Raw genomic sequence first — 17,857 nt, 5'->3', positions numbered from 1 at the left:
ACCCGCAAAAGCAGCCCTGCTGCTGCAGGTGTTGGTGACAGAGCAGGGATGGGACAAAAATTACCCGTAAAAGAGTTCATTTTACTTTTGGGACAGTCTCTAAGCTGCTTGTCCCTGTGCTCTGGTCACCTGAAATGTCTTTATTTAGGCTCTGCTTGTGTTATGTGCTTGGAAGCTTGAGGAGGGTGGTGCTGAGGCTGCTGCATGTAAAAAGCTGTCAGCAGCTGCAGATGGGGGAAGATCCAGAGCTCTGCTGCCTGGGCTCAGACGGGCATCCCAGCTGGGTGCTTCAGGGCTGTGAGTGGCCTGTGCAGCTCCATCCTGCCTGGGCAGTGTCAGAACAGTCTGGGTGAGATGTCAGGATTTCAGGGTGTGAGACGGGTCCAACTGGTGAAATAACGATGAATTATGTTTTGAGAGAGAGTGGGAGGAGGTGACGTGTGCGAGTGTCATAGGATCACAGAGTGGTTTGTGTTGGAAGGGACCTAAAAGCTCACCCAGCTCCAACCTCCTGCCACAGGCAGGGACACCTTACACTGGAGAAGGTTGCTCCAAGCCCCTGTGTCCAAGCTGGCCTTGAACACTGCCAGGGATGGGGCAGCCACAGCTTCTCTGGGCACCCTGTGCCAGTGCCTCAGCACCCTCATGGTACCACATTTCTCCCCTATGTCCAACCTCCCGCCACCCTTGTCCAGTTTAAGCCCATCGCCCCTTGTCCTGTCCCTGCAGGCCCTGCTCAAAAGTCTCCATCTTTCCTCTAAGCCCCCTTGAAGTCCTGAGCAGCCACAGGAAGGTCTCCCTGGAGCCGTCTCTTCCCTGGGCTGCACAGCCCCAACTCCCTCCCCTTTCTCCACAGCAGAGCTGTCCCAGCCCTCGGGCCGTTTTGGACGCTCCTCTGGACCCACCAGGTCCATGCATGTCTTGAGCTGGACGCAGAGCTCCAGGGGGTCTCAGGAGAGCAGAGCAGAGGAGGAGCATCCTCTGCCTCGACCTGCTGGTCACGCTTGTGGTGATGAGCCCAGGAGACACTTGGCTTTCTGGGCTGCAAGCGCACACTGCTGGGTCATGTCCTGGTTGTCACCCAACAGTATCCCTGAGTCCTTCACAGGGCTTCTCTCCATCCAACCAACCATCCATGCATCCATCCATGCATCCATGCATCCATGCATCCATCCATCCATCCATCCATCCACCCACCCACCCACCCACCCATCCACCCACCCACCCACCCACCCACCCATCCACCCATCCACCCATCCACCCATCCACCCACCCATCCACCCACCCATCCATCCATCCATCCATCCATCCATCCATCCATCCATCCATCCATCCATCCATCCATCCATCCATCCATCCATCCATCCACCCATCCATCCATCCATCCATCCATCCATCCATCCACCCATCCACCCATCCATCCATCCATCCATCCATCCATCCATCCATCCATCCATCCATCCATCCATCCATCCATCCATCCATCCATCCATCCATCCATCCATCCATCCATCCTTCCCTGCAGTCTGTGCTGGTACTGGGGATTGCCCTGACCCAGGCACTGGACCTTGCCCTTGGCCTGGTTGAACTTCATGAGGGTCACACAGACCCACTCCTCCACCAGCCTGCCCAGGTCCCTCTCATGCCACGCTTCCCTCCAGCCCATCGACTGCACCACTGCGCAAGGGCCGGCTGCAAAGGTGCTGAGGGTGCTCCTTATCTTGCTCTGTCAGTGCTGAAGGTGTCAGGCCGGCTGTGGAAGTGGCATTTGGCAGTTGTTGGTTCCAGAGTGCCCTGTTTCCAGCAACACTCAACTCCTTGTGCTTGCTCCGCAGTGCTGAAGGGAGAGGATGCCAAAGTGTTGCAGGCTGCTGCGAGATGCCTGCTTGGGCCAGGACCGGGGGTTTCGAGGGGACACAGGAGCTGCAGGGTTATGGGGCTCGGTGGCTGGGTGGACCTGGATGGTTTGGGTCAGGGTTGCTGTCGCTCGGGGAGCTCCACACACTTGGTGTTGCTGGTTGTTAGAAACACGTGGCTGGTGATTTCGGGAGAATGGACTCTGCTATCAGCAGTTCACACAGCCAGTGAGCAGAATTACCAATAGTTCTCCAGTTCTGCTGACTGCAGCAGTCACTGGGCTCTACTTGGGTGGGGAAAGACCATTTATCAGCTGGCAAATCCTCTCCCCATTCTCTACCAGACAGTGCTCACCTGATGTTTTATCTTGCAATTGCATGGTGGAAGTGTTCCTGGAGATGGACACTGCCCACATCATGGGTTTGGGTGCTGCAGGGAGAGGTTTGGCAAGGCCAGTGTCCAGGCCTGGTGGGTTTCAGTGGTGGTGGAAGCTCCCCCAGCGTGAGAATGACCTTCCCCACAGAGGTGACAGGAGAACAAGGACAGTTTGGCCTGGAGGCCCCCCTTGGGTCCCCAGCACAGACCTTGTGTGATGGGACCAGTCGTCTGCCTAAGACTGGATGGCTGCAGAAGTATTTGTAGGACTGAAGCCTTAGCAGTTGCTTGCCACAAAGCAAGCGTAGCAAGTGATGGGCACATTCCTGGTCACCGTCCAGTTGGGTCTGAGGACTTGCCTTGCTCAAATGAGTGTTGACTGAGAACAATGCCTCTGGGATTTGAAGAGTTGCTCTTTATTTCATGTCTACCTTCTGTTTCTCATCATACCTAGCTTTTGAGTAGGGAGGTGGTTCCCTGCCCACGCCAACAGGAGAGGCATGAGCACAAACCCAGACCCACTGTTGCACGTCTCCAGCTTCCGAATGATTTCCTGGGCCCCTTTCCTCCTGCGCCCGTTCTCCTCTCTGCTGGCCGTTTCCAAGGGCCTCTCTCCAGCAGCGTCCATGTCCGTGTGCTGTGCTGTTCTGCCCAGTGACTGACCCCATCCCCACTCCTGCCTCCACGTTCCAGATTCAAGCACTGCCTCCTGCCCACGGGAGCCGTGGGGAGGTGTGTGTTAAAAACAGGAGGGTGCAGGAAGCAAGGTTGGCTCCGGGTCCAGTTCTGTGGATCCCCGCTCTTCCCTCCTGCAGAAGCTGAGATCTGCAGCGCGGGCATTGAGGACTTGCAGCCGGAGCTTGCTCCATCCCCTGCTGTCAATAATCCTCGCTGATGATGCCTCTCTTGGGGGCACAGATGTGAAGTGGAGCACGGTTGCTGTTCGCAGCAGGAGTCGAGTCTCCTTGGTCTCCATCTGGGCAGTGGGGCTTTGCCAGAGCCACTCTCCGGTGCACAAGTCCCTGCTGACCTCCAGAGACAGATACATTTGCGTATTTAGCTGCTGTCTTCTTTCCTCTTTTAACCCTCTTGGTTTCCTGGTGTGTTCTCAAGCTCTTCTGTTCAACTAAAAGGGTCACATAAGTTGTTCAGCTGGTGCGTGGTGGCCGGTGGCTCCGTGTCGTGTGTCTGCAGCCCGCACAGCCGCCCGGACCAGCTCTGCCTTGACATCACTATGATGCCGAAGAGCTGATTTTCTGGGGGCTGAAAAGAACAAAGCTGCTGGGGAAGGCTCTGACCACTGAACCGAGCCTGGCCCGACCGTGTCTGTGCCATGAGCATGCTTCTCTGGGACAGGGGAGCCGCTTCACTGGCTCCCATATGCTCATGGATAGCGGGATGGGGTGAGGTACAGTGAGACCTTGCTCCTGGGGTCTGTAGGGCCTGTCAGCTGGGCATGGATGAGGGACCTGGGGGGTTCAGTCTGGAGAAGAGAAGGCTCAGGGGGGACCTGATGGCTGCCTACAACTGCCTGACAGGAGGATGGAGCCAGGAGGGGCTGGGCTCTGCTCCCAAGGAACAAGGGATGGGACAAGAGGAAACGGCCTCAGGCTGCCCCAGGGCAGGTTTAGATGGAGCTGAGGAACAATTCCTGCCCCAGAGGGTGCTCAGGCATTGGAACAGGCTGCCCAGGGCAGGGCTGCAGTCACCGTCCCTGCAAGTGCTCACACACCATGGAGATGAGGCCTCAGTGCCATGGGTTAGTGGTGGCCTTGCCAGGGCTGTGATAAAGGTTGGACTGGATGAGCTTGAAAGTCTTTTCCAGCCTGGCTGATTCCATGATCCTGTGGTGGGAGGTTACAGAGGTGATGTGCAGTGAGTCTGCAACAGCTGCCTTGATGCTTTTTGTCTGAGATGCTTCTCTGCTCCCCAGCAGTTGTGGGGTCCCCGGTGTCTGCTGGGGAGCAGCTCCAGGTCTAGTGTGGGTGGGGCTTGGTGCTCACACTGAAGTCAACCTGACTGCAGAAACACTCCTTGCCTCCCGAAACCTGGTGCCGTGCTGGGGATGCCAGAGAGTAATTGAGAGGTTGGGTTCACAAGCCATGTGTGTTGGCTGGGCGCTGGCTGTCTGAAAGCGCTCGAGCCAAAGGGGTTCAGGCCAGTGCCCGTTGGTTTAATTGCAGGTGTCTTTGTGCAGGCTGCTCGGGAGCTGTACAAATGTTTGTTTTGCTGTTTATCTCCCCGTTAACAAGATTTCTCAGGAAATATGCAAAGCGATCACTACAGGCAGAACATGTACAGTCAGGCTCATTAGGCTAAGTACTGTGATAAATTACTACTTCCAGAAAATTACGTGGATTAGCAAAGAGGAGGAGAGTGAGCCCGAGTGGAAGATCCGGGAGGATGGAGTGTGCAGCAGTGTCCTGGCTCCAGGCGGCCGCGGGGTGACCTGAACAAACTTGCAGCAGGGGATGGCTGGATGTCCTTGGACCGCAGCACCTGCGGGGTTATCCTTGGAGGAGATCGTGGACGGGGAGGCAGGCAGGAAAGGACGCTGCGGGAAACCGGTGCTGTGTCAGGAGCAGAGCAGGCACAGAGCCAGCGGGACCGTCGGGGCGAAATTTAAAAGGAGGCAACTTTGGAAGCACAGGGAGCAGAAAGTTTTGCTGAGCTGGAAGGCAGGGGAAGAGGGCAGGCCTGGTGTGCCACAGGGCTGTGCCTCTGCCTTTGGGGGCTAATGGCAGGGCTGGTGTCTGAAATAAGGGTGCTGCCTTGGCCCCCAAATGGGGGAGCAGATGATGGGTGTGAACAGAGGATAGGCTGTGGCATGTGGTGTGTCAGGGGCTCAAAGGATGGTTTGTGTTGGAAGGAACCTTCAAAGATGACCAGTTCCACCTCCTGCCACGGGCAGGGACACCTTCCACTAGAGCAGCTTGCTCCAAGCCCTTGTGTCCAGCCTGGCCTTGAGCACTGCCAGGGATGGGGCAGCCACAGCTTCTCTGGGCACCCTGTGCCAGCATGGTACCACGTTTCTCCCCTATGTCCAACCTCATCCCACCCTTGTCCAGTTTAAACCCATCGCCCCTTGTCCTGTCCCTGCAGGCCCTGCTCAAAAGTCTTTCCTCTAAGCTCCCTTGAAGTCCTGAGTGGCCACAGGAAGGTCTCCATATGCAGTACTTCTGCTGTGATGTTTACTGTGGATTTTCTTGTTTTAAGTGTTCCTTTTTACCTGCCATTGCTATCAGGTTTTCCATCAAGTCCCGTCAGACTTTCAGTTTGTGAACTGTTCATTTCGTTTTTCTAGCAGATGTGCCTTCTGGGAGGATTGGTGTCTCACCTGATGGTGCTGAGGTTCCTTTCTATGGCCTAGGCAAGAGCACCAGGGAAATGTCATTCCCACTGAAGCATACATAGCCATTTGAGCAGCTTGGTCTAGTGGAAGATGTCCCTGCCGATGGCAGGAGGGTTGAAATGGTGGATCTCTGCAGATCCCTTCAAAGCCAACACGTCCCGTAAGTGTCTGTGTGCAGTGCAGCCTGGTTTGAAGGAGAACCGTTTTGTGAACTACTATGATTTTCATGTGTTGATCCTCTCCTGGTGACAAGGGCCGTGTGATCTCTGGTGCCCCCTGTGCTGCCTCCTCTGCCCAGGGCTTCCCTTCTCCTTTTGCCAGCAGCTTGCAGTTAGTGGGAAGTATGGTACGGACATCGTGGTCACCGCTGGGCATCATCGGGGCTTGACAGTCAATTATAGCGTGCTTGGTAGATACAAAAGCATGGTGGTGATCGTGGCAAAAACCTCTCTTGAGTGCTGACCCTTGTGAATACGTGACAGAGGGGAGAGGAGAGTGTTGTGGCTGCCACTGCTCCTGCTGCCCACGTGGAGCTCTGCTCTGCACAGAAGCCGTGACAGGGATGGTGCCACTGTCAGAAGGGTGTTGGGGTGAGTTTCAGGTGAGTTAAAAGCCTGTGTGCTGGTGTTCACCCTGATTGTCCTTTAGCCACGGTTGCAAATCTGTAAAGTGTTGGCTGTAAAGTAATGGTGTCTTTCTGGTAGATGATAGTCCGTGTTCTAGAGCTATGGGAGGAGGTCAGTGAGCTCAGCCTTGCCCTCTGCAGGGCTGGTGGCGCGTCTTTCACCTCTGTCATTTGTTCTTAATAGTTCAGTGGAATTTTACCTGCCTGCTTCTGAAACTGAGCTTAGGAGTTGACCATGGCTCTGACAAAAGGCTTGGGCTTCGAGCCAGAGGGCGGGAACGTAATTCTGCAGCAGTGAAAGCCAACACCTAAGGACAAAACTCTTGGAAATCTTGCTCTCCCTTGCACTGCTGGTGTTGGGAATTGGAAATGCCTGCTGGCTCATGCAGGTGTTGCTGAATGCTAAAGTCATTTGTGCCTTGAACTTCCATTCATCAGGAAGTTGTTAGTGGGAGGTATGGGCTGCTTTGGTGACTATTAGGATCATAGAATCATAGAATTATTCAGTTTGGAAAAGACCTTTAGGATCATAGAGTCCAGCTGCTAACCCAGCACTGCCAAGTCCACAGAATTGCTGCTCAGTGGCTGAGCCCATTGCTCCTCTGCCCTGGTGCAGCTCTGCTGTCTGCACCCGCTCTGCAGGTGGGTCTGGACACGGTCACATTCATCTGCAGCGCTGACAGAAGAGGGCAGGAGCTAAAGCCTGCACAGCCATTGCTGAGCTAACAGAGAGCTCACTGCGCCCTGCTGCAGCTCGCCCTGCCTGTCGCCTCCTGCTTTTTGGAAGAGAGCAGGCTCTGAGTCTGTTCAGTTGGTTTGTGTTCTCTGCTGTCTTCCTGAAAGCGCCTGCAGAGGGAACAGGGCTGTTTGAACCAGAGGGATGGAATCTGCTCAATAAGTAATTTATTAGCAGTGTGCTTGTTACAAAACCCACAGGAAACCCCTGCACCATCTTCCCATTCACTGGCCTGTTCTGCAGGGCGGGTAGAGGAGGGTACGGCACTTCTACTCAGCCTCCTCTTGGGGTTTCAGCCCTTGTGGAAGAACACCTTTAACCCCGCGAGGCCCTGGCAGAGGCTGGAGCAGCTCTGGCTGACCTGCCCTCCCCATCCTGCTCCCTGTGCTCTGCAGCACCGGGGGCACCAGGGAGGCAGTGGCTCCCCGAGCCTGGCGTGCTGCCTGTGCTGCCTGCTGCTGCCTGGCCCCTGCGGCCTCGAGAAGTAAACCCTGCAAAAGAAGGGTTATCCTCACCTACGCTGTGTGGGGGGTGAAAGCCCAGAGACCCTGAGTCCCTGGTGCTGGCTGAGAGTGCCTGAGGCAGGAGTGGGTGTCATAGAATCACAGCCTAGTTTGGGCTGGAAGGCACCTTAAAGCTCATCCAGTTCCAAACCCCTGCCACGGGCAGGGACACCTTCCACTAGGGCAGGGTTGCTTTGGGCCCTGTTGATCAAACCCCTCTTGCTCTTCTGCACTGGACATGCTGGTGGCAGAGCACCCGTCCCCAGTACCAGTGAAGTGGGGGTGATCAGCACTGCCATGCGGTACCTATATCAAAGTGGGCAACACCAGTGACCCACCAGAGCTGCAGGGCTTGTTACCTGCTGTAAGCTGGTTTTAGAGGCAGGCTCTAGAAAGGTGCTTAGACTTGCAGCTTTTTGCTGTGGCTGTTTCCTCTCTCCCTTTAAGGAGTCTTGGTGCAGCCTTTGCTGCCTGAGGTTGCAGCGTGTGTGCCTGGTGGATGCAGAGATGGGGTATGCAGAGATGGAGGATGGCCATTTCGGCAGCTGGGAGCACTGGGAGTATGATGCGCTTTGTTTGCTTATGTGGCATTGGGACTGCATGCTGCTTGCCTGTCACTGGCAAGCAAGCCCAGGCTTTTGAAGGCTGTGAATTATTTGCTGTTTGTGTTAAGCAGCACCAGAGGGTAGCTTTGACCTAGATCGGAGCTTTCCATGTGGCTTTGAAAACCTGGGATGCTCACAGCTGGGATGCAGGAAGCCAAAACGCTGTCGGCTGAGTGGACATTTTAGGTGTCCTTAGGAAGGGTATTTTGGTTTTGTTTCTGCTTTGGCAGCAGTGTTTGTGAAAACACTTCAAGCCAGGGTGAGAATGCCTGTGAGGGCTGGCAGTGTGCCTGGGCTGAGCTGCGGGATGGACAGAGATGCTGGGAGCATCCTTCAGTGCCTGCAGCCTGGTGGCATCTCCTCCCCCTCGAGTCCTGCTCAGCCCCTCAGCCAGTGCTGCTGCTCTCCTGCGCAGGGTATGGTGTCGGGGGTGGTGGAGCCCCACGACCAGCCTGACGCTGTGTGTTGGAGGCGGCCGTGGCAGGGAGGGTGTTCCCAGTGAGGTGGGTTGGACAGATGGTGCCCGGAGTGACACGTGCCCTCCAAAGCAGCCGGCTCCATCTCTGTCATTTCCTCTTTGCAGGGCTCCCAGCTGGGCTTTTGTGCTCCTCGTGCTGTGCACTGTGGGGCAGTGCCACGTCCTGCCCTACATAGCCGTCGCCCCACCGGTGCATCAGCACGCTGCTGTGCCCCAGGGGCCAGCTGCCTTCACATGAGCAGAGCGCTTAGACAAGGTGTGCTGTCATCCTGGCAATGCCAGAGATGGACAACTCGCTGCCGTGTCTTGGGGTTTGGCCCATGCCTACAGGGCCCTGCTCTGTGAGGAGCAGGAGAAAGATGTCTGTGGATCTGATGGCAAAGCAACAGACAACACAGCTACTCAAACCCCGACAACAGGCACTGCAGCCACTCCAACCACAGTGAAAGACACTGCAGCTGCTCCAACCCCAGTGACAGACACTGTGGGTGTCCTTCACTCAGTTGAAATTGTCTTTCACTCAAGACCTCAGGTTAATGTTGCTGAGGTCCATCAAAATCTAAATGCACCAACCCTTTTCTGGGCTGGTGGCTTCTGCTGTGTCCCTGCTGTACTGGGCAGGCAGCTCCTGCCTGCTGACCCCGGTGCGGGGGCCTGGTTGTGGTCAAAATGGACAAACTCTGGACTCCTGGTTTCTTTGTGTTCACAGAGCGGTGGGGTGAGGACAGCACCGCTCCTGCTAATGCTTGTCAGGGTGAAGTTTTCACTGGAATCATGGTAGCTCTCCAGTCTTGGTATCTTTGGTTAAGTATTTCACTTAGTGGTTACCAAAGGGTGCCATGAGCAGTGGTAAGGCCGAAAGCTGAGGTCTCCCCTGGGTGACTCCCCAGATCAGTCACCCTAAGTTGAAACGACAATTTAAGGGGGAAGGATAGATATTTCATCTGACTTATCTCAAGGTGAGCGCCATCTCTCTGGAGACCACACTGACAAGCTCTCTGCAAAGTGTGGAGGGGCTACAGGGTGACGTGTAACCAGCTGCAAAACGTGGTACGGTTACGAGATGAGCAGAGACAGTTCTCTCTTAAATCCTCTCCATTCCACTGGTTCCTTCTCCAGTGAAGGTGGAGTAAAGGGAAACTTTTCCACCCCATTAATTTTCCCCTTTCTCTCCATTATGTATCTGTTTTGGATAATACTCTTTTAAATGTCACCTTATACAGAGGACTGTAATTTTTCTTTCTCCTGTGATCTTGTGTCCTCTGCCTTGCTGGGACAGGAGGTGTTTTCATTTCTGGTGACAATGACACACATGCTTCAGCAGACAACCCCTCATTTGCCTGCTGTGGCTTTACTAGTTCTGTTGTGTTCTCTGTTCTCTCCCACCTCTTCTGCACTCTGCAGCATCCCTTGTGCTTTCTCCTTGCAGCATCCTTCACATTCTTCCATTGCAGCGTTCCTTGTGTTTCCCAGCATTGCTGTTTGCAGAGGCCTTGTGCTCACGCACAGCCGAGGATAGCTCATAATGTTACCCAGCTGTGTAAACACATGGGTGTCACTAGCAGTGGTGTTTTGCATTGTGCCTTTATTGATGGAGCTGGCTGTCCGCTGCTCTCTTGGTGTCTGTAAGTGCTCTGGTGCCTGAGGTGTCCCATGCCGTGGCTGGCATTTGCCCCAGCTCCTGGGAGCAAGGGAGCAGAGGAGAAGGGGAAGGTGCCCCTGAGGGGCTCCTGAAGTGGAGTTGCAAACTTGGCAGGAAGCACTTGTTGATGCCTCTCTTCGTGTCGTTGCAGGCGAAGGACAGTGATGATGATGATGAAGTCACCGTCAGCGTGGACCGGGACCGCTTCATGGACGAGTTCTTTGAGCAGGTGAGAGGGTTTATTTTTTCTCCAGTGTAGCTCTAAAGTGAGCTCAGATCTTTCTGTTAGCACTGGAGGAGGCTGTGGGGCTGTGGTCCAGGCTCCCACTGCCAGCAGGGAGCAGCAGTAGAGATGGGGAGGGGTCCCTGCCCTGGCTGATGCTGCTCAGCTGATGCTGGTGGTCCTTGGGGGTTGCACTCAGTGTGCCAGTTAGCAGGAACCAGGCTTCCGCGCAGACCTGAGGCTGTCTTGGGCTTACCTGGCCCTATGGATGCTTTGCTGCTCTGTGTGCTCTACCAGACACCAGTGGGGCAGTGGAGCCCAGGTGCCTTGAGCTGCCCAACCTCCAGCCTGCTGCTAAAGCTGACCAGCTCCCAGACTGCTCCTGGAGGCATCTCTGCAGAGTAGCAGTGTCTGCATGGGATTGGGTTAATTTTGTACTCTCGTTACCAAACAAGAGGTTGTCTTCTGGCATGTGGGTGGCTGTAAGATCTGCATGCGGATTTTTAGCACGCCCTTAGCATGGCATGTGTGTAGGGGGTGTTAAAATGTATCTGTGCAGGCAATGAAGTGGGGAATGAAAAATCTCATATGCAGATGGAGGAAAATGAGCAAAGTTGTGGTGTGAGTCGAAGGAGAAGACAGAGCTGGAAGGTGGGCAGCCCAGCAGGCAGAGGGCACAAGTAGATGTTCCCCTTTCAGCAATACGGGCATGTCTCCTGGTTGAGAAGTGCAGGGAAGATGCCGGCATGGATTTGCTGGCAGTCGTGGCCTCCCTGGCCTGTGGGATGAGGGTCAAACTGGGCTTCTCAACCCCTGGAGCAGAGAGCCATGGGGGACTGAGCCTGTCTTGTGCAGCCTCAGTAGTGCTCTCCATGCAGAGGTGCAGTGTCTGGGCATCCGTAGTTCTGATGCTAATTTAAACAAACCCTGAATGTTTCTCACTGCATCACAAAGAATATAGGACACAGCCTGTATGACATTGTTGTGACTGCAGAGCTGCTGCTGTGATGTGGAAGGGCTGTTTTCACAGTGGTCCTACAGTTTGAGAATCCAACTGGAAAATACTTGTTCAGGAGGATGTTTGCTGTGGTTCAGATGTGTCATGGTTGCTTTGGGATAGAGGTTAATAATCCCTCCCCTTCCCAAAGGCGCTGGTATCTCACAGGAGACCTCTCTGGTTTTCCCATCTCCACAGGTGGAAGAAATTCGAGGGTTCATTGATAAGATTTCAGAGAATGTGGAGGAAGTGAAGAGGAAGCACAGTGCCATCCTTGCCTCGCCTAACCCCGATGAGAGTGAGTGAGCTGTGAGCTCTGTGTCCCCGTGGGCACATGGCTGCATGGGGATGGGCCACTTGTGGGGTGGATGGAGTCAGGCAGAAGTCCTCGTCTTCAGTGGCCATAGCTGGAAAGCCACCAGCTGCCAAGGTGGCTGATGGCCGGGGTGGGGAAGGGCTCGGACCTGTGTGGGGAGTTGGAGGGATGGCTGGTGACTCTGGTGTTGAGAGGTGGTGAGGGTCCGGAGAGGCTGCTGGAGGGAATTCCTGAAGGGTGGAGGATGAAAAGAGCAAACGGCTGGTTTTGTGCTGTTGGCCATTGTCTTGCCCCAGGTTGCCTGGGGAGGGGATGGGGAAGAGGCAGCAGTTAGGGAACAGGCTGAGCATTGCCTGCTTGGCCCAGGAATGGTGCAGCTCACCTTTGAGTGTGCGCTTGTGACCCGACCTTCCTTGTCTTGAAGGACATTTTGCTACTGGCTGGCCAGAGTCTGTCCCTTCCAGGGCACTTGTCTCTAACTGTGAGTTGTTTCTGAAGCTCCCAGGAGGTTGCTGTGCACACATTTTCTTGTGTCCAGCCCTGGGACAAATCAATAGATATTGAAAATTGCTTGGAAGAACTCGGTGCTTGCAAAATTATCTCATCCTCCCCTCTCCTGGCAGCTGCTCCTCAGCTAAAATGTACTTGGCCAAGCCTGGAAATGAGGGATCTTCTCAAGGAAATTCACGTGTCTCAGACTGCTGACAGTGATCCTTCAGGCTCTGTTAAACTGCACTCGCACTGTAAGGTTTTGCAGTGTCTGTTTGGGTGTTTTCAGAGAAGAGCTGTCACTGCTTTGCCTCTGGCTGTTGGGCTCATACGGCGTGCACTGGCATAGGGACTGCTCGGGGCTGAGCCCCAGCTCAGGCTGCAAAGGGCATTTGTGGCCTAAAAGCATAATAATCTATTTAAAAGTCTGAGATCTGCAGTGAACAGGATACAGTGACATTGGCATGACTTGCAGAAGCATCCAGGACGTTGGAAGTCCTCATGGTTTTGTTTTATGGTGTTACCTTGCCTTGATATCATAGAAAATTAAGTTTATAATGCCAAAACCTGTTTGGGCAGTGAAATAAGAGCCCACACCTTGTTTAAAAATGAGTGTTTTGTACTATTGTGGTGTGTCCAGGAAGTGCTGGGTCTGATGTATCAGGTGGGTCTGATCAGGTGCTCAGTGGTAGGTACGCTTGTGGAACTGCAAAAACACAGCACTGCACCAGCTACTAAGAAGGAGAAAAGTAACTGTTAGAGCTGAACCCAGCGCGTAAGTGGATGATACCTGTGATGACAGTCAAGGCAAGACATTGCTCTCTGCAGGGGGAAGGTTTGTGCAGGATTTGGGGTGCTGCTTCTCCCCCCTGGAGCACCTCAGATACTTATTAGTGATCTTTGTGCACTGTAGCATCATGTGAAACTTTCACTACAAGATGATGGCTAGTCACCCTCCAGGGTATCAAAAGAAAGGCACAGACTTCTCATTCTTGTCTGGAAGCAGATGTGCTCTGTGTGGTGCAGCTGAGTTTGGTGTGAGGTTGTAGCTTCTCCTTAAGCACCACTGGCAAGTCCCTGCTGCAGCTGGAGGACCTTGGAGTGGGGCTTCAGAAGATCAGGGCAGAGCTGGGCTGGTAATTTGAGAAGCAGATAAACAGTGGTTGGAGTTGCTCTTGGCGCACTGAGTGGAGAGAGGGAGGGAGGGAAGAAGGGAGGGAGAAGGGGGAGGAGAGAAGGATGTACAATGTCTGCTGGCTGAATTCATTGCTGCTTTTTCAGGGTCACTGCTAGGCTGCAGAGGTACAATCCTCCTGGAATCTGTTTCTTAAATGCTAAGGCAGATGTAAGCTCTTGATGCTCTCCTGCACGTGTTCTTGCATAAGAAGGTGAGGTCCAGGTGTCTGTGTGAGACCACCCTGTGTCTACCTACCTGCCTGACACAGGGTGAAGGTGCTGGGCTGGATCCATGTCACACAGAGAGCTCATCCCTCCTCTCCCATCCCCTCCCTTCCTGCTGATCCCTGTTGTGGCTGCACAGACTGTTCCTGGATCCATGCTGCCACTGCTGCCTAGGCTTATTTTGGTGCCTGGTGGGTGGGCAGCTGACTGGCTTTGCCATCACGCCGGTGAGGTGACAGCCCCTGCCTGCCTGCCTGTGCTTGCAGCTCCAAGTTGGGCAGCATCATGTCAGGACTTGGATGGGCTCAGAGTGGCCAAGGGGCTGTATTCCTCCTTGGCTGCTGCTACTTCTGAGTTGTATTCTTGGTAAACCTGTTCCTAAAGTCCTTCCTGGTGAGCTGCTGCATCTGTTGTTGCTCCTGGCACTTGCGGCAGGCTGTTCATCCTCAGTCCTTCGTCTGAGCCACTTCCCAGGGGAGGTGGCTTTGAGTGGCAAGTCACCAGCTGGAGAGGAATGAAGTAATGGTTTTGTTGGGGTGTTTTTCTGGGGTGGTTGGGAAGGACTTCTCTGCCATTTGCCTCCTCTCTGTGTTGCATCCTCCCTGTGCCCTCGTCGCTGTGTTACGTGATGGATGCTGTTCGCTGAATAAATTGCCCCTGGGAATGTAAATCTTCAAATCAAAGTCGTGTCTTTCAGCCTGTCAGCTCAGCCCATCTCCACAGGCTTCAGAAGACCCAATAAATATTTCAGATCTGGAAGCAGTCCCATTATGGCTCTGCACCAGGATGGATGGGGGGCTCAGTTCCACGTACACTTGACCTCCGGTTTCGTATTTTAAGCTGTGCAGACTGAAGGTGGTGGCTTTAGGCCCAGGTCCTGGGTGACTTTGTTCAGGCTCTCCATCTGCTGGAGAAGGTTTGAGTTATTTAGAGAGTGGTTTCTGTAATTCCTAGCAGAGAGATGTGCCCTCACCTTGGGGCTGGTGCACCATGAGAGACTGGGGGTGCTGCTTGCACAGGCAGGAGAAGAGTATCTTGAAACTGGTCTTGTCATCATAAAACCTCTCTCCCAGCACTGGATACGCTGGCTGCCAGCCCTCTTCCACTTTCTCCTCCACATCTTTATCAGCTGGGGTACATTGTTCTCAAATGTGGACACCCAGACTGGCTGCAGCACTCAAATCTGTTCGCTCCAGAGGACAATATGGCAGAACCTGGAATTCTCCATTCTGACCTGCTCCTGGGGGTGCAGCACGATGCTTTCCAGCAGACCTCATGCAATCCCAGCTTTGCAGCTAGATCTCAGCCTTCTCGTGCTAAATCTCCATTGTCTCGGTGTTGATGTGGGGGGATAATCTGTTATTTGCAGAAATGAGTTTAGGAGGGCTGATATGAGCAAGCCATAAATCCTGTTACTGTGCTTTGCAGGATTACTTTGGCACTGCTGCATGCTGTGGCATGGGGAAGGCTTTCTAGGGATGCCAAGAGCAGGGGAACAGCCAGGAGAGAAGGGCCGGGATGCAGGCAGGACGTAGAGGAGGGTGGCCAGGGGTCCTGTCATTTCCTGGGTCCCCAGCATCATTCTGAGGGCACTGCTATAACAGGGGGCTCCTGCTGTGGTGGGGGAGGAGTGTCCAGATCTATAGATAACTTACTGGTAGTTGAAGATGTCAGGGGTGGTGTGCACAGCTGTGTTCCAGGTGGAAGGAAGGGGAGGAGAAGGATTTGATTAAAGTGCAGATTTTAGGCAAGTGGTGGGAGCACGCAGGAGGATGCAGCAGGAAATCCAAGTGCTGAAGGACCCTGGGAGGTTTTACAGTGTGGAGAAACAGGAGCACAGCAAGAAGTGAGGTGAGCTGGGTCTGCTGGAGGAGGAAGGAGAGGTGCCTGGCATGGGTGCTGTTGACAGGGCTTGTTTGGTAAGCAGTCACGGGCCGAGGAGTAGAGGCTGTGGCTTCAGCACAGGAGACTTTATGCTAGACCAGGCTGGAGTTTGTTAGAAGTGGCTGCTCTTACCCCTTGGGTTGTGTCATGTCCAGGCTGTGATAGTCGGAAACGCAGAGTCCCTGGTTCTGCTCTGTTGTCCTCTGGAGTGAACAGATGCTAGTGCTGCGGTCAGTTGGGGTGTCCACAGTTTGAGAATGATGTGCCTCAACTGATAAAGACGTGGAGGAGAACCTGGATGAGCGACTGAAGGGCTGACGGCCAGGGTACCCAGTGCTGGGAGAGCAGGTGCAGGGAGCAAAGCCCTGATGGTGTCAGCAGCACCAGGCTGGGCAAGCCCAGCAGGAGAGTGGGTTTGATGTTAGTGTAGGTGGCTCGCCGCTGGGATGGGGTGCCTGTTGCATCCCTGACAACTTCAGTGGAGTCACCGTCCATGGAAGTGTTCACAAACTGTGCAGATGCCCTCAGTGCCATGGGTTAGTGGTAGACTTGGCAGTGCTGGGGAACAGTTGGACTGGATGAGCTTAAAGGGCTTTTCCAACCTGGCTGATTCTGTGATTCTATGACAGTGTGGCTGGAAGTTTGTGAGATACCTACAAACTTTTTACTTCTGCATAATGACCAAATAAAGACACCTAGAATCAGACTGTAGGATAGTGCAGGCCAGTTGTGCTGGCCCAGTGCACAGCAGTGGGTCTGTGGGGCTTGTGTGTTTGCACCGAGAGGGGCAGAAACCACTACGCTCAGAGTGGCAGATCAAGGAGAATGCTGAAAGTAGAGAGAATCTCCACTCTTGGCTTAGAGACCCAAACTGATATCTTACCCTGTACTCAAAAATAGTGTACAGGAGCGTGGCCTAATATTGCAATGCAGTAAGGCAAAAAATATTCTTGGGGGAAGGTTTGGAACAGAATCCTGCTCCTTTTTTAAAAGGCAGTTAGCAGCGTGCTGCTGTACATTTAGATTGCTGCAATAATCAAGTGTTTGAATCATAGAATGCTGCTCCAAAACTTCTCAACGCTCGTTTTAGGAGAAAATACTCAGACGGAAAGTATCTCCTGTTTTCCTGCAAGCTCCCCCCCCAAAATCCCAGTGTTTTATGCCTCACAACACCGCCCACCATCACCATGTAGCTCCTGCCTACTCTCCTGACAGGACACGTCGTGCCAGCCCCCTCTGCCTGGTCCCTGCCCACCACACTCCTACTGCTCCCCTGGTTTGCTCCCAGGGGCTGCTGCCCGCCTGCCTGCCCCTCGGCACTGCATGTCCTGCTCGGTGCGTGGGTGCAGCACCAGCTGCATGCGGGTGGATGCCAGTAGCGGTTTCTCCGCAGCCAGGGAGATGATGGATCCCCGCAGGGGGTGCTGCTGCCCATTTGCCCTTACCTGGGAGCCCCGCAGAGAGCGGGGTGGCCGGGGTCTGCCTCCTAGCAAGTGCCTGGGAGCTGCCAGCTCCAGCCTGTGCAGGCAGAGCCGCGCTGCCTGCCCAGAGCTGGCTGCCTGCCTGGCAAGGGCTGATCAGCTCCATTGGCAGTCATGAGGAACACAAACATATATACTTCACCAAATACACTTTGACAAAAACATATACTTTGTTATGTCTCTCAGTCATGAGAGAGAATCAACTGTCAGCTAGGTTCCCATCCGTTACACTCAGTCCTTTGATTCCTGATCGTGACAGAGACACGCGAGACACGATGTCTCATGGTTGGACCATAGACAGCAGTTCCATATTGTTAATAAAATAGCAGCTGTTATGCACATTGAGGGATGCTAGAGTTTTATTCTCACTACTACTACTCATGTTGTATACATTCTCAGTGCAATTAGCGCACAGATTATAAGCACTAAAAGGGTTACATTTGATAGCAGTAGTAGCATTGGCTATAGTTACTACATCTTATTCCATTTGATGTTACGCAGACAATCGTTTATAGCTTTTTCCTGACAAACTGGTTGTCCACAGATGTACTCCTGGGGAAAACGTTGAATTAACTATGAAGGCAAGGTTCATTCAGTTCCTTCATGTCTCAGGTGTAGTTATCTTGTCTGCAAGGTCTGGTGCTGCTTTTCCACCGGCAGCGCACAGGCAAGATGTCAGTCCTTTTCAGATACCTTCCTGGGGTAATGGCATCACCCAAAGTGGCCATAAGACATATGAGGATGGCTAGGATCTGTAGTGTCTGAAAAACACAAAACTAAAGCATAATAATAGCATTCTCTCAAATAGCATTTATTTGCAGGGACATAGTCCCATTTTTCTTGTCTGGATTTAATCACTGATACTGCATTGTCTTTTCCAGTGGCAACAGTTT

General features: G+C 53.7%; 1 protein-coding gene across 2 annotated transcripts in view; it reads left to right on the top strand.

Annotated features, from left to right (window-relative positions):
* STX1A (syntaxin 1A) overlaps positions 1-17,857 on the top strand; it is a 55,717-nt gene that overhangs the window by 2,164 nt on the left and 35,696 nt on the right. For both annotated transcript variants that reach the window (XR_008971854.1, XM_057406481.1), the window contains exons 2-3: positions 10,325-10,402; positions 11,592-11,691. Coding sequence is in view for 1 of the 2 variants with exons in the window: in XM_057406481.1 (XP_057262464.1) it covers positions 10,325-10,402; positions 11,592-11,691 (178 nt within the window). In the remaining variant the exon portion in view is untranslated. The remainder of the gene's footprint in view (positions 1-10,324; positions 10,403-11,591; positions 11,692-17,857) is intronic.

The sequence above is a fragment of the Pezoporus wallicus genome, unplaced genomic scaffold (genome assembly GCF_028554395.1).
Source record: "Pezoporus wallicus isolate ANWC-B61680 ecotype Strahan unplaced genomic scaffold, APGP_CSIRO_Pwel_v1 contig_7963, whole genome shotgun sequence".
In the NCBI taxonomy this organism is placed as follows: domain Eukaryota; kingdom Metazoa; phylum Chordata; class Aves; order Psittaciformes; family Psittacidae; genus Pezoporus; species Pezoporus wallicus.
Note: the sequence above shows the minus strand (reverse complement) of the source record. Positions and strands in the feature narration are given on the sequence as shown.